We start from the raw sequence: 14,463 nt of genomic DNA on the forward strand, positions 1-14,463 counted from the left end.
CCCCTCCTGCTGGCTGAGGCCACTTGCAGGCGCTACAAGAGTAACATCATTGACCAGTTCCTGAGGGGTAGAAGCAGCTGAGGGAGAGGAGGGTTTATCCTGTTCCATGACCGACAGACTGCTGCCTTTTGTTCTCAGACACGAGGACTACCATCAGAAGTTATGAAGCACTATTGGACAACACCAAATTCCCTAGAATTAACAAAATTCTGTTGGCGAGATCATGGGAGGTGAACAAGATCATAGAGATGGTCAACGCCGCCTCTAACGCCCTTCACCTACCACCAATCACAGGAGACTATGACCTGGGGTACATCTACGGGAACACCAAAACGTACAAGCGGGTTAACCACCTGCACCCCATCATTAGATACCTGCCTTGACACACCAGTTGGCCAAAAGGTTCAATGCCATTCTAACCCCTTACATCCTGGACAGCCCTTCCCCTGATCGTCAGAGAGTTCCTGGAGGCCATAGTAGCGCTCCTCAGAGGGTTATTGCTTTGATGGATGTGCGATCCCTCTTCACCAACATCCCTGTCAATGAACCCATCCGGATAAGTTTTGGACCATGTACAGGGCCCCACCACCCCCATCACTGGGTATTCTGAGCATGCCCTCTGCCCCTCCTGAAATATGCTCCCAAATAGGCCTCTTCCTCCCCAACCTGTGGCCATATCTTTTAGAACAACAGGTCAGTGATGGGTTCTCCTAGATCCTCTTGCCAATTTCTGGGCACTGTGGAACACAGAGGAGTGAGCAAACTAAATCAAAATTCTGCATATAGATGTCAAAAATTCTCCCATTCATCACTTTTCTGTGTACTTGCATGAATGAGCCCCATTTAATAACATAGGAGAGAAAATCTGAAGACCCACGCCGAGCGATCACCATTCTGGCACTGACCAAGACCCCTATAAATGTCCGACCTGAAGCGCCTTGTTTCTCAGATCTGTCAGCCATGTCCTGGGGATGGCCACTGAGCTTGTCAAAACATGTTGACGGTACCTGAACTAGGAGAAAAACCCTGATCCAGACCACCAAACGAGACCACGGAGAAATCCACGGATTTCTGATTGAATATTTCAATAAATATAAAAATAATTCCTGCATTCATCTGTCCTTTTCAATGTAATTTTAATGTTGCTATTAACATCGCAAGCCTGAAAGAAGTAGTGCCAGGAAAATAAAGGTCTGTATAAGATAAATTTGTAAAATACAATATCTTTTCAACAGACTTGTTTGAAAGATGGTCTGCGCTTCCTTCGCATACTTCAGCTAGCTGCGTTATACCACAAGACAGGCACTGAAACCTTAGAAGGACGCTGCAGCAGCTGTCGTCAGGAGAAGTGCGCAATCATCGAGGAAAAAGAAGTTGTACTCAGTGGGAGGACTTCTACGCCCATAGCAGCAACTGAAACAGTTCACTCTGAGTGCCTCAGAAAACATGGAGCAACAGACAACGCCACAAGAGCACATGGCGGCAGCCTCAGTAATTGCCTATATACAACGGAGGAGAAAATGCAGAAAAAATGGGAATATCACCAAGAAGCTTAATGGGGGCAGCTACATCTCCTGCAAGAAAAAGGATATATCAATCTTGACCTGCTCTCCGCTCCATTAAAGACAAATCCTGAGTAGGCCTTAATTGCCCACCATGCCTGACCAAGATCCTGGATAAGTGCCTATAGATTGAATATCACATGGGTGCTATCCGGAAGCAGGGATCTTAGCAACCTCTATATGAATGGGGCCTTCAGCCTCCTGTTAACAGAAGGCCACACATAGCAGCAGGCAGCTAAGAGTAACATTATCAACCAGTGCCTGAGGAGGTGGTGAAGCAGCTGAAAGAGGGTCAACACCGTTATGAACTAGCAAGGAGTCCCTCTTTTGTCCTCATGGTATATGGACTGCCATCAGAAGTTGTACGAAATCCCGTGGTTGCCTTATTCAATTACAAGGCCCTGTCAGCGAGATCGGGCAAAGAGCCAAGCAGGATCATGAGACTGATCGCGCGCTCGCGCCATGCACTACCACCGTCATGGGAGATTATGACCTGGGGTATCTATGAACGTCAAAACGCACAAACAAGTGCCCCATACCCTTGCATCATTAGTCAGATTCCTGCCCTGACATAGCGAAGTTGGCCGACAAGTTCATTCTAACTCCTTACGTCCTTGTGTTTGCTGATTGTGTGAGTTCTGACGGCGTCCCCAAGGATTTATAGCGTTGATGGATGTGGGTCCTCCTTAACTAATGCCCTGTCAGTGGATATCCACATAATCTTGGACGTTTGTACAGGACCCCTACCCCATCCTGAACATCTCTGGTAACACCTCTGCCTAGAAATATGCACCTAAAAAGTAGCTACTCGCCACATTGTTGACATATGTACACCCAGATCGATGGGGTGGTGATGGGTTCTCCCCTTGGAGTAGTCCTCTTTGCCAATTTCTATATGGGCACTGTGGAACCAGGGTCTTCATAAGTATTGATCAACCAAGGATGTATGCACCACTCAGCAACACCTTTGGCAGTGCCAATTCAGAGAGAAATCGAGAACCTGGTGCTCCACAGCCATAGCTGCCTCAGATTTTACACCACTGAACATAGCCAGACTGTTGCCTCCTTCAGCCAGCGTCTTGTTTGAGAGCCTGTTCTCGGAGATCTGACTGACAGGCACAAGTCAGCCGCATATGAAAGGAGCAGGCAAGTCCCTCAGAAGTATAAGTCTCCACCATCGCAGCGCCTACATGGGGAGCCCTAACTTTCTCTTCCTGGAATGACACACAGAAATGGAATATGTAGCCCAGGTCCTCGTCTATTGGACATCCAAACTGGAATACAGAAGAATCTATCAAGAGTAAGATCAATAGATGGTACTGGCAGGAACCTCGCCATAACGTCCCTGAACACTTACAGCTCTTCTATAGGGGACAATTCCATCAGAAATACAAAGAAGATGAACATGCACTCAAAAACATAATTGAGGATAATAACTGCCCCGCTGACCCCAATAAGTAAAAAGACAATCAGCCTGGTGATGTGTAACAATCCAGCCAACCCTCAGCAGGACTCCTTGAAGAAAACCAACGTGGTCTATCAGTACCCATGCCCCATCCAAGGATGCCTCGGCTCATGCATCAGTATGACCACCATGCATTTCTCCAAGAGGATTTCCTGCCGCCAGCTGTGCCTCCTGGAAGCATTGCACATTGGGAAGGAGAAACCAACCCTCAACATTACACAGAAACATACTCCTCCCGGCCACCAGAACCGCACTGGCGACGCCCATAACAACAGGCAGATCAAAGAATTCATCAGGGGATCAAAATTCTCCCGTTCATCCTGCACTACAACACTCCTTGGCGCCAGGCAGGCCACGAACATCAACATGGGAGAGAGGGCTCCGCCCGAGACGACCCGCCCCAGGCAGCCAATCATAATTCAGCACTGACCAAGACCAACCTATAAATACCAACCTGAGCACCTTGTTTCTCCAGATCCTTCTCAACCACATCCCGAGGAAGACCACTGAGCTAGTCAAAACATGTCGACGGTACCTGAACTAGAAGAACTAGAATCCAGACCACCAAACGAGACCAAGAAGGAATCCACGGATTTCTGATTGAATATTTCAATAAAAATAAAAATATTTCCTGCATTCCACGGTCTTTCATCTCTGAATATAGCGGTTGACCAACATCGCTGAGCTTGAAAGCGAATTATAAGAGAAACGAAAAGATCCTCTGTATTATTGTATTATTATTATTTATTATTATTATTATTATTATTATTATTATTATTATTATTACCTAGCAAAAGAAATTTACGTTACCTAATTGTATTATAAATAAATATAATAGAAAGACTTGACTGTATTATACTAAGAATCATTTATATTTTGTTTACTAGTTATGATTAAATATTTTCATAATGCATTCATTCATCCATCCATTTTCTGGCACATTATTGCAAAAAGCCATGGCAGTCTCATTTGACAACAATTTCTAACTTAACAAGCCAAAAGGCAAAGGAGTGTAAAATAAATAAGACGTACAAAGGAAAATATACAGTAAATAGCATCGAGAAACAGGATCTTGATGCAAAGGAAACAGAGATTGCTTAAAATCACTTACAGTTGTTGCAGAAGCAAACCAAACCCAACTGAAAAACACCATCCTCAATGAAACACATACTAGGTGGAAAGCAAAGGATGATTGACATCAGAGGCAATGAAGTCAAACTAGAGACCAGTTAGCGCTTTATGCATAAGAGGGAGAGCACATAGATCCACCAAGTCAAGTTTGCAGCCCTAGATACCCAGGAACTCTCACTGGCCTTATTACAACATCTTTTAATCTATAGTTCTATTTATTGGCTAAAAATAACCTTCAGATGAGCACCAGAATCCTAACAATGGTCTATCAAGTACAAAATGTGAGCATTTATAAGAGGTAAGTCAGGAGCAGCGGGTGCCACAGCTACAGTATGACATCATAACAATTTACTTTAAAAATATATAACAAAATGTTCTTGAAAATCTGAAGCTGAGTTTCCAATGTAAAATGTGTGAGTTCCACAGGCTAATGTTATGAAAGTTTTGGATAAAAATTAAGCGAATACACATCACAATATACTTAACATAGTGCCTACATTACCCATTGCACCTTTGTAGATCTAATTTAATCAGAATGTTAAGTAATAACTGGCAGCTAAAAAGATAAAATACATATGCATACAAACCTGAGCGTCAAATGGAAACATGGAAGATTGAAACCGCAAGTGTAAGTCACTCCATACAGTTGGCTCATTTCTAAGCTGTTTTCACTTCCAGGGAAGAGGTTCACTGAAATTCAAGTTATACCGTAAAAAATCAGTAGTCTTGCTATCCTAACTTTATATATCAATAAGATCATATAAACTTAAAGTAATATTTATGTTGAAAAAATAAAACAATTTCATTTTACTTTTGCTTTAACACCTGGTAAAACAAGTTCCCCAAGAGATCTCTAGTCTACAAGACAAAAGAAATTGAGTTATCATCTCAATCAGAGAACACCATAAAGAAACAGCCCTCTTATTAACAATGTTCTAAACATCATTTGATGCCTTGGTAAACTGAAGCAAATGTGAATAACACCTATAAAAGTTGTGAGAAGGGAGCTATAAATTAAATGGAGAAGTTCATTTAACTGAACATAAATGCACAAAAAATACAAAATACACAACTTCAGTCTCTCTTTTGTGTTGCATTCTAATAACAAACTGATATCACAATTCTTTGGCTTCCTCATCTTATGTGAGTCTGATTAGGTTAGTTGGAAGTACTATGACAAGATGATGACCAATCCTAAGAACTTACGCAAAAGTTAGCGAAAGTGCAGTAAAATATGTCGTGTGTTATATGAATCTCTTGTATACAGTCTGGTAGAATAAAAACTGGTGATAGAGGCTAATTGATTACTACACTCCTTCAGCGACTAATTTTACTGATAAGTCAAAGAAACAACGCGATGTCTTAGACTAAATCATGAAAAATTGAATGTCATTTTCAAAGTGGCAGCAATCACTTTTGTAGAAATATTGCAGACAATGAGCTGAGAAAGAAATCTTTCGTATCATATATAATGACCTTAGTCAGAACCTGAACAATGAAGTGAACCCCTCGTAAAGTATAGCCCCTTTATCAGGAAATATATGATATATCAGGAAATATATGATATATGATATATCAGGAATTATATGATATATGCAAATGGAGTTTAAACAGACTTATATATAACACGCTTACAGACACAAAATCTCAAGTAATCTTATTGACATTCCTTGCCCTCTTCAGATAATTCTCCAGTGCCCTCCCAGGCCACAGAGATAATTCTCCAGTGCCCTCCCAGGCCACAGAAGAGTTTTTTTTTTAAATTCTTATGAAGACCACCAACCTGTAATGGCAAAGGGTGCTACGATTTCATGGGATTTTTGACAACTAGTTCATTACTTTGAAGTAAAGAGGGAAGCAGACAAATTTGGAAGTACTCATAACGTAAGAAGCTTGGCCTGATCCAGTTGGTAGAAGCAATAAAGGAACATCCTCAACACTTGATGGATTAATTCTCAATTCCTATGCAAAACAAGAGGAACCTTTATATAAGAACGCATTCACCTTCATCAGATGGAGCCATCCCCAAAAGCCATCACTAGTACTGGCTCTATAGTATTCTGAGACATCGCTGGGACTTGTTACTCTTCTTTGAGGGACAAGATTCATGTTCATGATCACAAGGAGCTCTGCGCTGGGACTCATACCCATAACCAGGGCCATGAACAGAGAAATATCACTCAATGGGATCAGGGATATAACAATGATCGACGCTGTTGCCAGAACAGTGAGACCTTTTACAGCTGTGATCAGTGCCTTGTGAGCATAGAGAACTCTGATCAATAACAGGCCCTGTGCTGGCAAAGCCATGCAGGTGCCGGGATCATGACTAAAACGTCCAGTCCCAAGAAGGTTGTGCTGATATGTAAGTAGACCAAATCTCTTACTTCTGAAGCTTAACAAGACTCCATACTAAAGTGTCCAAAGCTTTGTTATGAGTTTTATGGATAGTAAGACCATACAGAAGTTTGTACGAAAACCAAACATCAGAAGACTTACAATTAAAGTCCTTGCAGTTGCATGAACTACTTACCAGACATCTTCAGACAGGTAAGTTTCTAGCAGGCAGCACTCTAAACTACAGTATCCTTTGGGTCCTCAACAGCAATATGAAGACATGAAGACTTTGGCTTGCTAGGTGTCATTATTATGTGTTGGCTTTGTTGAAGCAAACGAAGATAAAAAGATTCATTCTAACCACTTCAGTGGGAAGCAGTTATTAGAGGATACCCAAACATTAGAACAGTAGGATGTGGTTTTATTCTGGTTCTAAGGAGCTTTATAAACTGGAGCAAAAGACTTAAAACCTGAATGTTTTCTAGAGTAATTTCTCTACAGAGATCCCATCGGTCTGCTAACCAAAAATGGCAGCTCAAACAGGTGACAAGAGTAGACCTGATCCCAATAACTGCTGCCATTAAACTCTTGCAGTGGCATTCATCAGAATGACAGATTAATATGCATGATTAAAAATATAAAGACACAAAAAATTGTAAGATACGCAAAATTAAATTAACAGAGAAAACTTCTTAGTAAGCACAAATCACTAAACCCAAAAATACAGGTAAGGCAAAAATATTAACAAGCATTAATAAATGTGAAAATGATAGAGAAGTTACTTATCACACCAAATCACAGGAAATCCCCAAAAACACACTGAAATTCTAAACATATCGTCGACCTAACGAGAAGAAATGTCAAGTAAACACATTAGTTTGTAAGTCTTATTTCTAACAAAATAAGCCTCTTAATAAATTAAAAATATAAACCTAAATAAACTTAATCCAAAGAACTTGCGCTATCAGCTAGCCTAAAACCAACCAAGAGCTAATTAGCCTAATGAAGATCATTAATTATCCTTTAATGACACCAGTAACCTGGCATACAAAAGCACCCAAATACAAAAATAAGTACCTAGAAGGACGATACCTAACACTAGCTGAAAAGAGGTGACGGGAATGTTTTTCTTCAGAATAAAAGGAAGAAATTCTTATAGCAAACTAGAGTATCGCTTTACCCAGCAAAGCAGCTATTAAACTAAAAAAAAAAAAAATAATAAAAATCATCTTACGTGAATGGAAGTAAACCCAACGATACTGAAAGAAGAATGCTGCCAAACTGTGAAATAAGACAATTCCTTGAGGAAACGCCGTAGCAAGTTTGGGGAGCCTTGTAAGAAGTAAACCTTAACACAGTCACAATGAGATCTCAATGAGGTCTTTCTTTTACAAGGAATAAAGCATCCGGGCAATTTATTGACCCCAAAGTTAGGCCATAACAAATGATGTGTTTATTACGAAACGATTAAAATTGTATTCTTTATCCTATAAACATTAAAGCTTTACAAAGTTGCCTTTTAGTAACTGCTTTTATAATCATAAACGTTAATAATACAGTAATGTGCATTCTAAAAGACTCAACAGATGCAAAGAAGAAAAGGCACACTAAGGTCAGAATCGGAGATTGCATGATCTATTCCATACATCTTCTATATATCTAGTGAAACCCTTCTTTGAACAGTAGAGTGGCAATTTTCCCTCCAACAACAGACTGTTTTATGATTATGACGCGATACCTGAAGGAATCTATGGACTTTTGGATGAAACCAGTATTATACTTCTCTAGTGACTCTAGTTATACTGAAAGCTATATGTTTCATAATGTTAATAAGGTAAATATGAAAAATTAATATATAACTAGATTTCTATTGTTACTCCAAAGTTTTCTGGATTTACTTTTGAGTGATAATGATTCTACCGGTTTTACTGACCAAGCTCAGATGAAAACTTGCAAGAATAATTATCACAAATTGTATCCTGCTTTTTTTCTGGGGTGTAACTGTGACCACAGTGAACCAATCTCCGGCTGATCCGGGGTGAGTTTTTAGATTTCCTCATTCATTGCTCTATGTAAAGTTAGTTTTAATGCTAGGATACTGATTTTGAGGTTAATTCAAAGATTAATTGTATTTGAATTTAGAATGTTCAAAAAACCTAAAAAAAAAAACATAAGATGTCAAAATAATGAATTGAGGTTCTCATACAGAGAAGTCTTATACTTCACTATAAAAATATTTTCCTAAACGTACACCAGACCACTGAGCCGACTATCAGCTCTCAGAGGGCTGGCCCGAAGCATTTGGATGAAATGACAGGTCGAGGCTAGAAGCCTGGCACTGGGACCAAATAGGTCACTCGGTAGTGATAAATGAATGAAAATGAAATTGAAAGCTGCACAAAGGCATACACTCTCATACTGGAACACACTCACACAATATATACATTTATACTCATGTTTTCATATATACTCACTAAAAAGTTATTAAAATTCAAAATAAATTAAGTAAAATTTTAAAATTTAATTGTTTTAAAATTCATTAGACGTCTAAGGGTATTCGTATTTCTGTTATTTACTTTTTATATTTTATCAATTAAATCACAGCTTCTCATAAACATTAAAATGGGTATTACTGAAAATGTTGAAGATTCCGACAAAATTTCTTTTATTGATCTATTTACAAAATTTGATAATCGTTGCAGGTTATATTTTGGACATTCACACAATACATGTTCACCGTTATCAACACTTTGCAATCTGGGCATTTGAGAGGAGGGCCACATGGACTATTCATTAGTGTCCATGTGTCAAACGAGTATGGCCTATTCGAAGACTCTTCAGAATTACTTGTGTGTCCCTCTCTCTCTCTCTGATATGACGAACTCCATTTTCCAACACTGGATTTTATCTGTTTTAATTTATTATTTCCAGATTCTTCATTCCGTATATTTTGCCATTTACTTACAATACATCTTATTTAGTCACTAATAGGGATGTCTACATTTGCTCTTGTCATGTGGACTGCTTCTTTAGCTACTTTTTCAGCCTCTTCATTTCCTTTTAATCCCTGCATGGGCAGGGATCCAACATATTTCAATATTTTTTCCATTATTATACAATTTATGGAGTGAAAACTTAATTTGTTGTACAATATTATTTTTTTATTATAGCTTTGAATGGCTGCTATAGCGCTTCTGGAGTCGTTATATATCACAAAATTATTACATGAGGCTTCTCTAATTATCTTTATGGCTGATGCTATTGCACATAACTCAGCTTTAAATACTGAGGCATTATCTGGTAGAGAGAACTGATACATTTTGTCCGGGGATACTGCAGCATATCCCACTCTGTATTTTGACTTAGATCCGTCGGTGTATATTGCGCAATGTGAACCTTTTCGGATTATATATTCTACTGTATGTTGTCTATGGTGTTCTGGGGTATATGAATAACTTTTTGATAAATATTTTAAGTGTGTACAAATTCTCATTTTATTCATTGTCCACGGAGGAGGTAATTTTAATATTAAAGGTAATTGTATATTTATATTTAGCGACTCAAACAATCTCCTGACTCTAATTGGGAAAGGAGGTGGATGATTGTTCATAAACAGATCTCTTAATCCAAATAATTTTTTGGTTGGAGAATCATTTGTCTGAATTATCAGAACACTCTTCATTGTTACTAGCTCTCTATGGAAAGAGAGGTAGTTCACCACATTCAACTTGTAAAGAAGACGGTGATGATCGAAAAGCTACTGAACATATTCTAAGGCTTTCATTACGAACTGTGTCTAACGTTTTCAGCGTTGCATCTGATGCTAATCCATATATTTCGCTTCCATAATCAATGCTAGACAGCACTGTTGCTTTATACATTTTCATCCTCACTTAGAAAAAAAAATGGGTAATAAGCTTAATGTAAAAGTGTAATAGTGTAGTGTCAGTGTACTACCAGGGCACACTGGTTGACACTATAGCTGTGAAACTCAGCATGGGGTTCAGTGCTAGCTAATGGCAGAGATTTGTTATTAGTTTCCCAAATGCTGTTTAGCCTACCCCACTTCGAAGCTAAACTGCTGCACCTGAATTGAGCCAAGGAAGATGGGGCTTTACTCTTCTAGATGGTGTACAGGTCACATAAGAATTACATATACGTTATATAGGTGGTAAAGGGATAAACCCTCGGCCTATAGAACAAAAGCAATGGCTAGAACTTCTAGCACTTGTTTTCATCAGGTCATACCGAGAGTCTAATTTCCAATTGTACAAAGATGTGCTGCAGGAACTCATTCCTTTCTTCTTTGCCCTGGACCATGTACATTATGTCAGGTGGCTTTCAATTCATTTGAGGGACATGGAGACTCTCCAAAATGGCACATTTGATGAATTCACAAAGGGAAATTTAACTGTCCGCAAAACCACTCGGCCTTTTTCCTCAATGGCTATAGACCAAGCACACGGGCAGAATAATGCTCATGTGAGAGGAGATGGGGGAGCCGTTGGCTTATTTGAAGATGAAGATGCTCTCAGAAGGTGAACAGTGGCTGGTCCTGAAGTAAGCCACCTGATCGTTGAGTTTGAGACTAGAAGTGATGCTGATCCAAAATCTGAGGGTAGGCATCATGATGAAACTGAAACTGTGCAGAAAAGGTTTCTTGAAATGATTGAAAATCTGGCAAAAGTAATCAAAGAAATGGGCAACCCTTTTGAGGAAGATTCAGTGGATCTGATTGTGCTAGACAGTCATGAAATTATGGACAGCAAAGCTAGTGAATCCTTGAGATCTATGAAGGGCCTTGGACAAACACAATTCACAAACTTTATTGAGAGGATCAAGACACCAAGCAAATTCTATGAACAGTACACAAGAACAAAATTCTATTGTTCAGTCGCAAGATGTCTACTACAAAACCCAAGGGCAAACAGTCACTGCAAACCATAAAGGATGATTGTAATCTATTCTCATGCCTCTTCATATCATGCCAAAACAGACAGTGTGATTTAATTATTTCTTTCAACATGAAAATCAAAGTTGCCCACCATCACTGGCACAGAATGGACAGATGCATCAGGGCACCAAGTCACAGCTGCTGCCTCTACTAGAACAGCATGCATCAGACATCCCTGACAAAGAGCGTACCGCTGATGTTATCATAATGGATGGTGCAGCTCTTATAAATGCTCTAAGACCAACCAAGGGGTCTACATTTGAGTCTTATGCTAAAGAAGTCCTATCCAAGATTCAGGAGCACATACAGAAGTACAAGCAAACACACATTGTATTTGATGTGTATAGGACAGACAGTATGAAAGCACAAACAAGACAAAAAAAGAGGCACAGGAATTCGCCAGAGAGTAATTACCACAGCGAAAACACCTGGCAATTGGCCCAGCTTCCTCAAGAATGACCACAACAAAACTGAACTATTTGCATATTTGGCAGACACAATCATTTCATCTCAAGCAGATGATACTTCATGCATAATTGTCACTAAAGGGGATGCTGCACTTTGTAGCAAAGCTGAACAAGTCACTGTTGACCTACAAGGCTGCACTCACGAAGAGGCAGATACGTGCTGCATATGCTGCAAAGCATGAAGATATCTCAAGTGCAATCATATGTAGTACAGACACTGATGTTGTCATCATGGCAGTATCTAGCAGAGAAAAAACTGATTTGGACAAACTATGGATTAAATCTGGTAGAGGAAAAGACATGAGGTGGATACCTATCCATGAAATTGCAGAAGCCATGGGACCAAAAGCCTCAGCCCTTCCCTTTTTCCATGCATTTAGCGGGTGTGACACGGTGTCTGCCTTTCATGGAAAGGGGAAGAAGTCTGCATGGCAAACATGGACTGTGTTTCAGAGTGCCGCACCCACCTTCACCGAACTAAGTTCAACACCAGCAGCTGTAGAAGATGAAGACCTGCAAATTACTGAAGGGTTCGTGGTGCTAATGTGCGACAGAAGCAGTTCTTATAAAAATGAAAATGAGGCTAGACTTGATCTCTTTCAAGACAGCAAAGAGCTTATGATTGCATTACCCCTACAAGGGCTGCTCTTAGAGAGCATTGCAAGTTTTTTCTATGCTAGATACTGCCATGATGACAATGTCAGTGTCTGTACTACATGTGATTGCACTTGAGATATCTTCATGCTTTGCAGCATATGCAGCATGTAAAAGGACTCTAGTATCTGCCTCTTCGTGAGTGCAGCCTTGTAGGTCAGCAGACTTGTTCAGCTTTGCTACAAAGTGCAGCATCCCCTTTAGTGACAATTATGCATGAAGTATCATCTGCCTTTCAAGCAGCGCACATTTGGTGCCAGTCTTTAGTATGTCATCCAGTTTTGCCCAGTCCAAGACACTGGGGATGGCAACAGATTGACGGCACCTAGTTTCCGCATGGGACAGATTTACCAATATTAGCAAAATCTTGCCAAGAACTGAATGAGTGTGGCTGCAAAAAGGAATGCCATGGCAGATGCAAGTGCTACAAATCTGGACTTAGCTGCACAGCTCTCTGCAACTGCACTTGCTAAAACTAATTGATACACAAAACTTACTGGTTTCTCTCAGGAGATACATACTTTTTTATCTTTGGCGGCCATTTTGGGAATATGGTGTTCATATGGTGGCCATATTGGAAAGATGGATTCATTTTACCTCTTCATGATAGTAAGAATGCCAAAATACAAATTCTCAATCATTATATGGACAGTATGCAATTTTTATAGGCTTATGAAATGAAAATATTTGAAATATGCAGCAAATCTGCCACCATTTTGGAAAAGTGTCAGCCATCTTGGAAATAGCCAAATATTGAGGTGGCCGGAGGTTGATTTTGATTTATGGGGATAATAAGAGTTATTATGCCAAAGCTGTTGATTGTATCACCATTTGCAATTTTTTCCAATTGTCCCACTCCACTATCAGAAAATTTGTTCTGGAAGCTTTTATGGCGTGACCGGGAAGGGGCAGTTATTAAGGAACCAATCATTATGTATAAAATCAAAACACTCCTTATATGGGAATGACGACTGCCTGTCGTCATTAGCTCTGCCCATACAGTGGTATATACAATTCTAGAATAGACTTCCCAAGACAGAGATATAAACAGACAGAGACAGAGAGGGCAATCAGTGGTCGGACAAAGCAAGGTTCCGACGGGAGTACCCCCTTCAGACGACTTTTACTCTCACCCCCATAAAAATCTTGTTCTGCCTAAAACGAAGAGAAGCAGCCAGCCCTTCCTGCTTGTGATGCAAAGTTCGTAAGTCCTCCATGTTCGAGATGAGGTGAAGCAGCGAGCCCTACATACCAATGACAGAGAAAAATAGTCAGCCTTTCCTGCTTGTGTGGAAGAGAAGTCGCTAAGCCCTTCCTGCCTGAAACAAGGTGAAGTAGTCAACCATTCCTGCCTGCAGTGAGGACGAGCCGCCAGCCCTTCCTGTCCTCCATTTGCACAATCTACGGATTCTTGGAGAAACAGCATTTGCTGCCTCATCCTGAAGACATCCCTTTTGTGATGTCTATATGCCCGTGGTCATCGTACCAGCAACATCCCTGCTGAGTTCCCAGCCGCCCTTCTGTGACGTCTTCAAGCCCGAGGTCATCGTGCCAGCATCATCTCTTCAGCTGGAACCCCAGTCACGAAAGGATAACTCACCAACTCACCATCATTTAAGTATTAAGACTGCTCTACCTTGCAACCTGTTCTCCCTGTATATAACTGCTTAGATTTGTTTTGTTTAGTGTTTCGTTGTATGAGAGCAAAAGGGAAACATTTCTTTTTCTTTGTAAAAAAGGTTGTGAATAATGTGTTGTAGTGTTGTGAGTTTCTTTTTATATTCATTTCCCATATTTCAACTGCTGGTGTTGAAACATTACTGTTTAGAGTTTGAAAGAACTGGAACGATTCTTGGATCGTGACAATATGCATTTTATTTTATATATATATAT

General features: G+C 40.0%; 1 protein-coding gene across 1 annotated transcript in view; it reads right to left on the reverse strand.

Moving 5' to 3' along the window:
• LOC136850587 (uncharacterized) overlaps positions 1-14,463 on the reverse strand; it is an 85,528-nt gene that overhangs the window by 29,126 nt on the left and 41,939 nt on the right. The window contains 2 exon segments of the mRNA XM_067124234.1: positions 4,746-4,768; positions 4,771-4,848. Coding sequence (XP_066980335.1) covers positions 4,746-4,768; positions 4,771-4,848 — 101 coding nt within the window.

This window comes from Macrobrachium rosenbergii, chromosome 3 (genome assembly GCF_040412425.1).
Source record: "Macrobrachium rosenbergii isolate ZJJX-2024 chromosome 3, ASM4041242v1, whole genome shotgun sequence".
Taxonomy (NCBI): Eukaryota; Metazoa; Arthropoda; class Malacostraca; order Decapoda; family Palaemonidae; genus Macrobrachium; species Macrobrachium rosenbergii.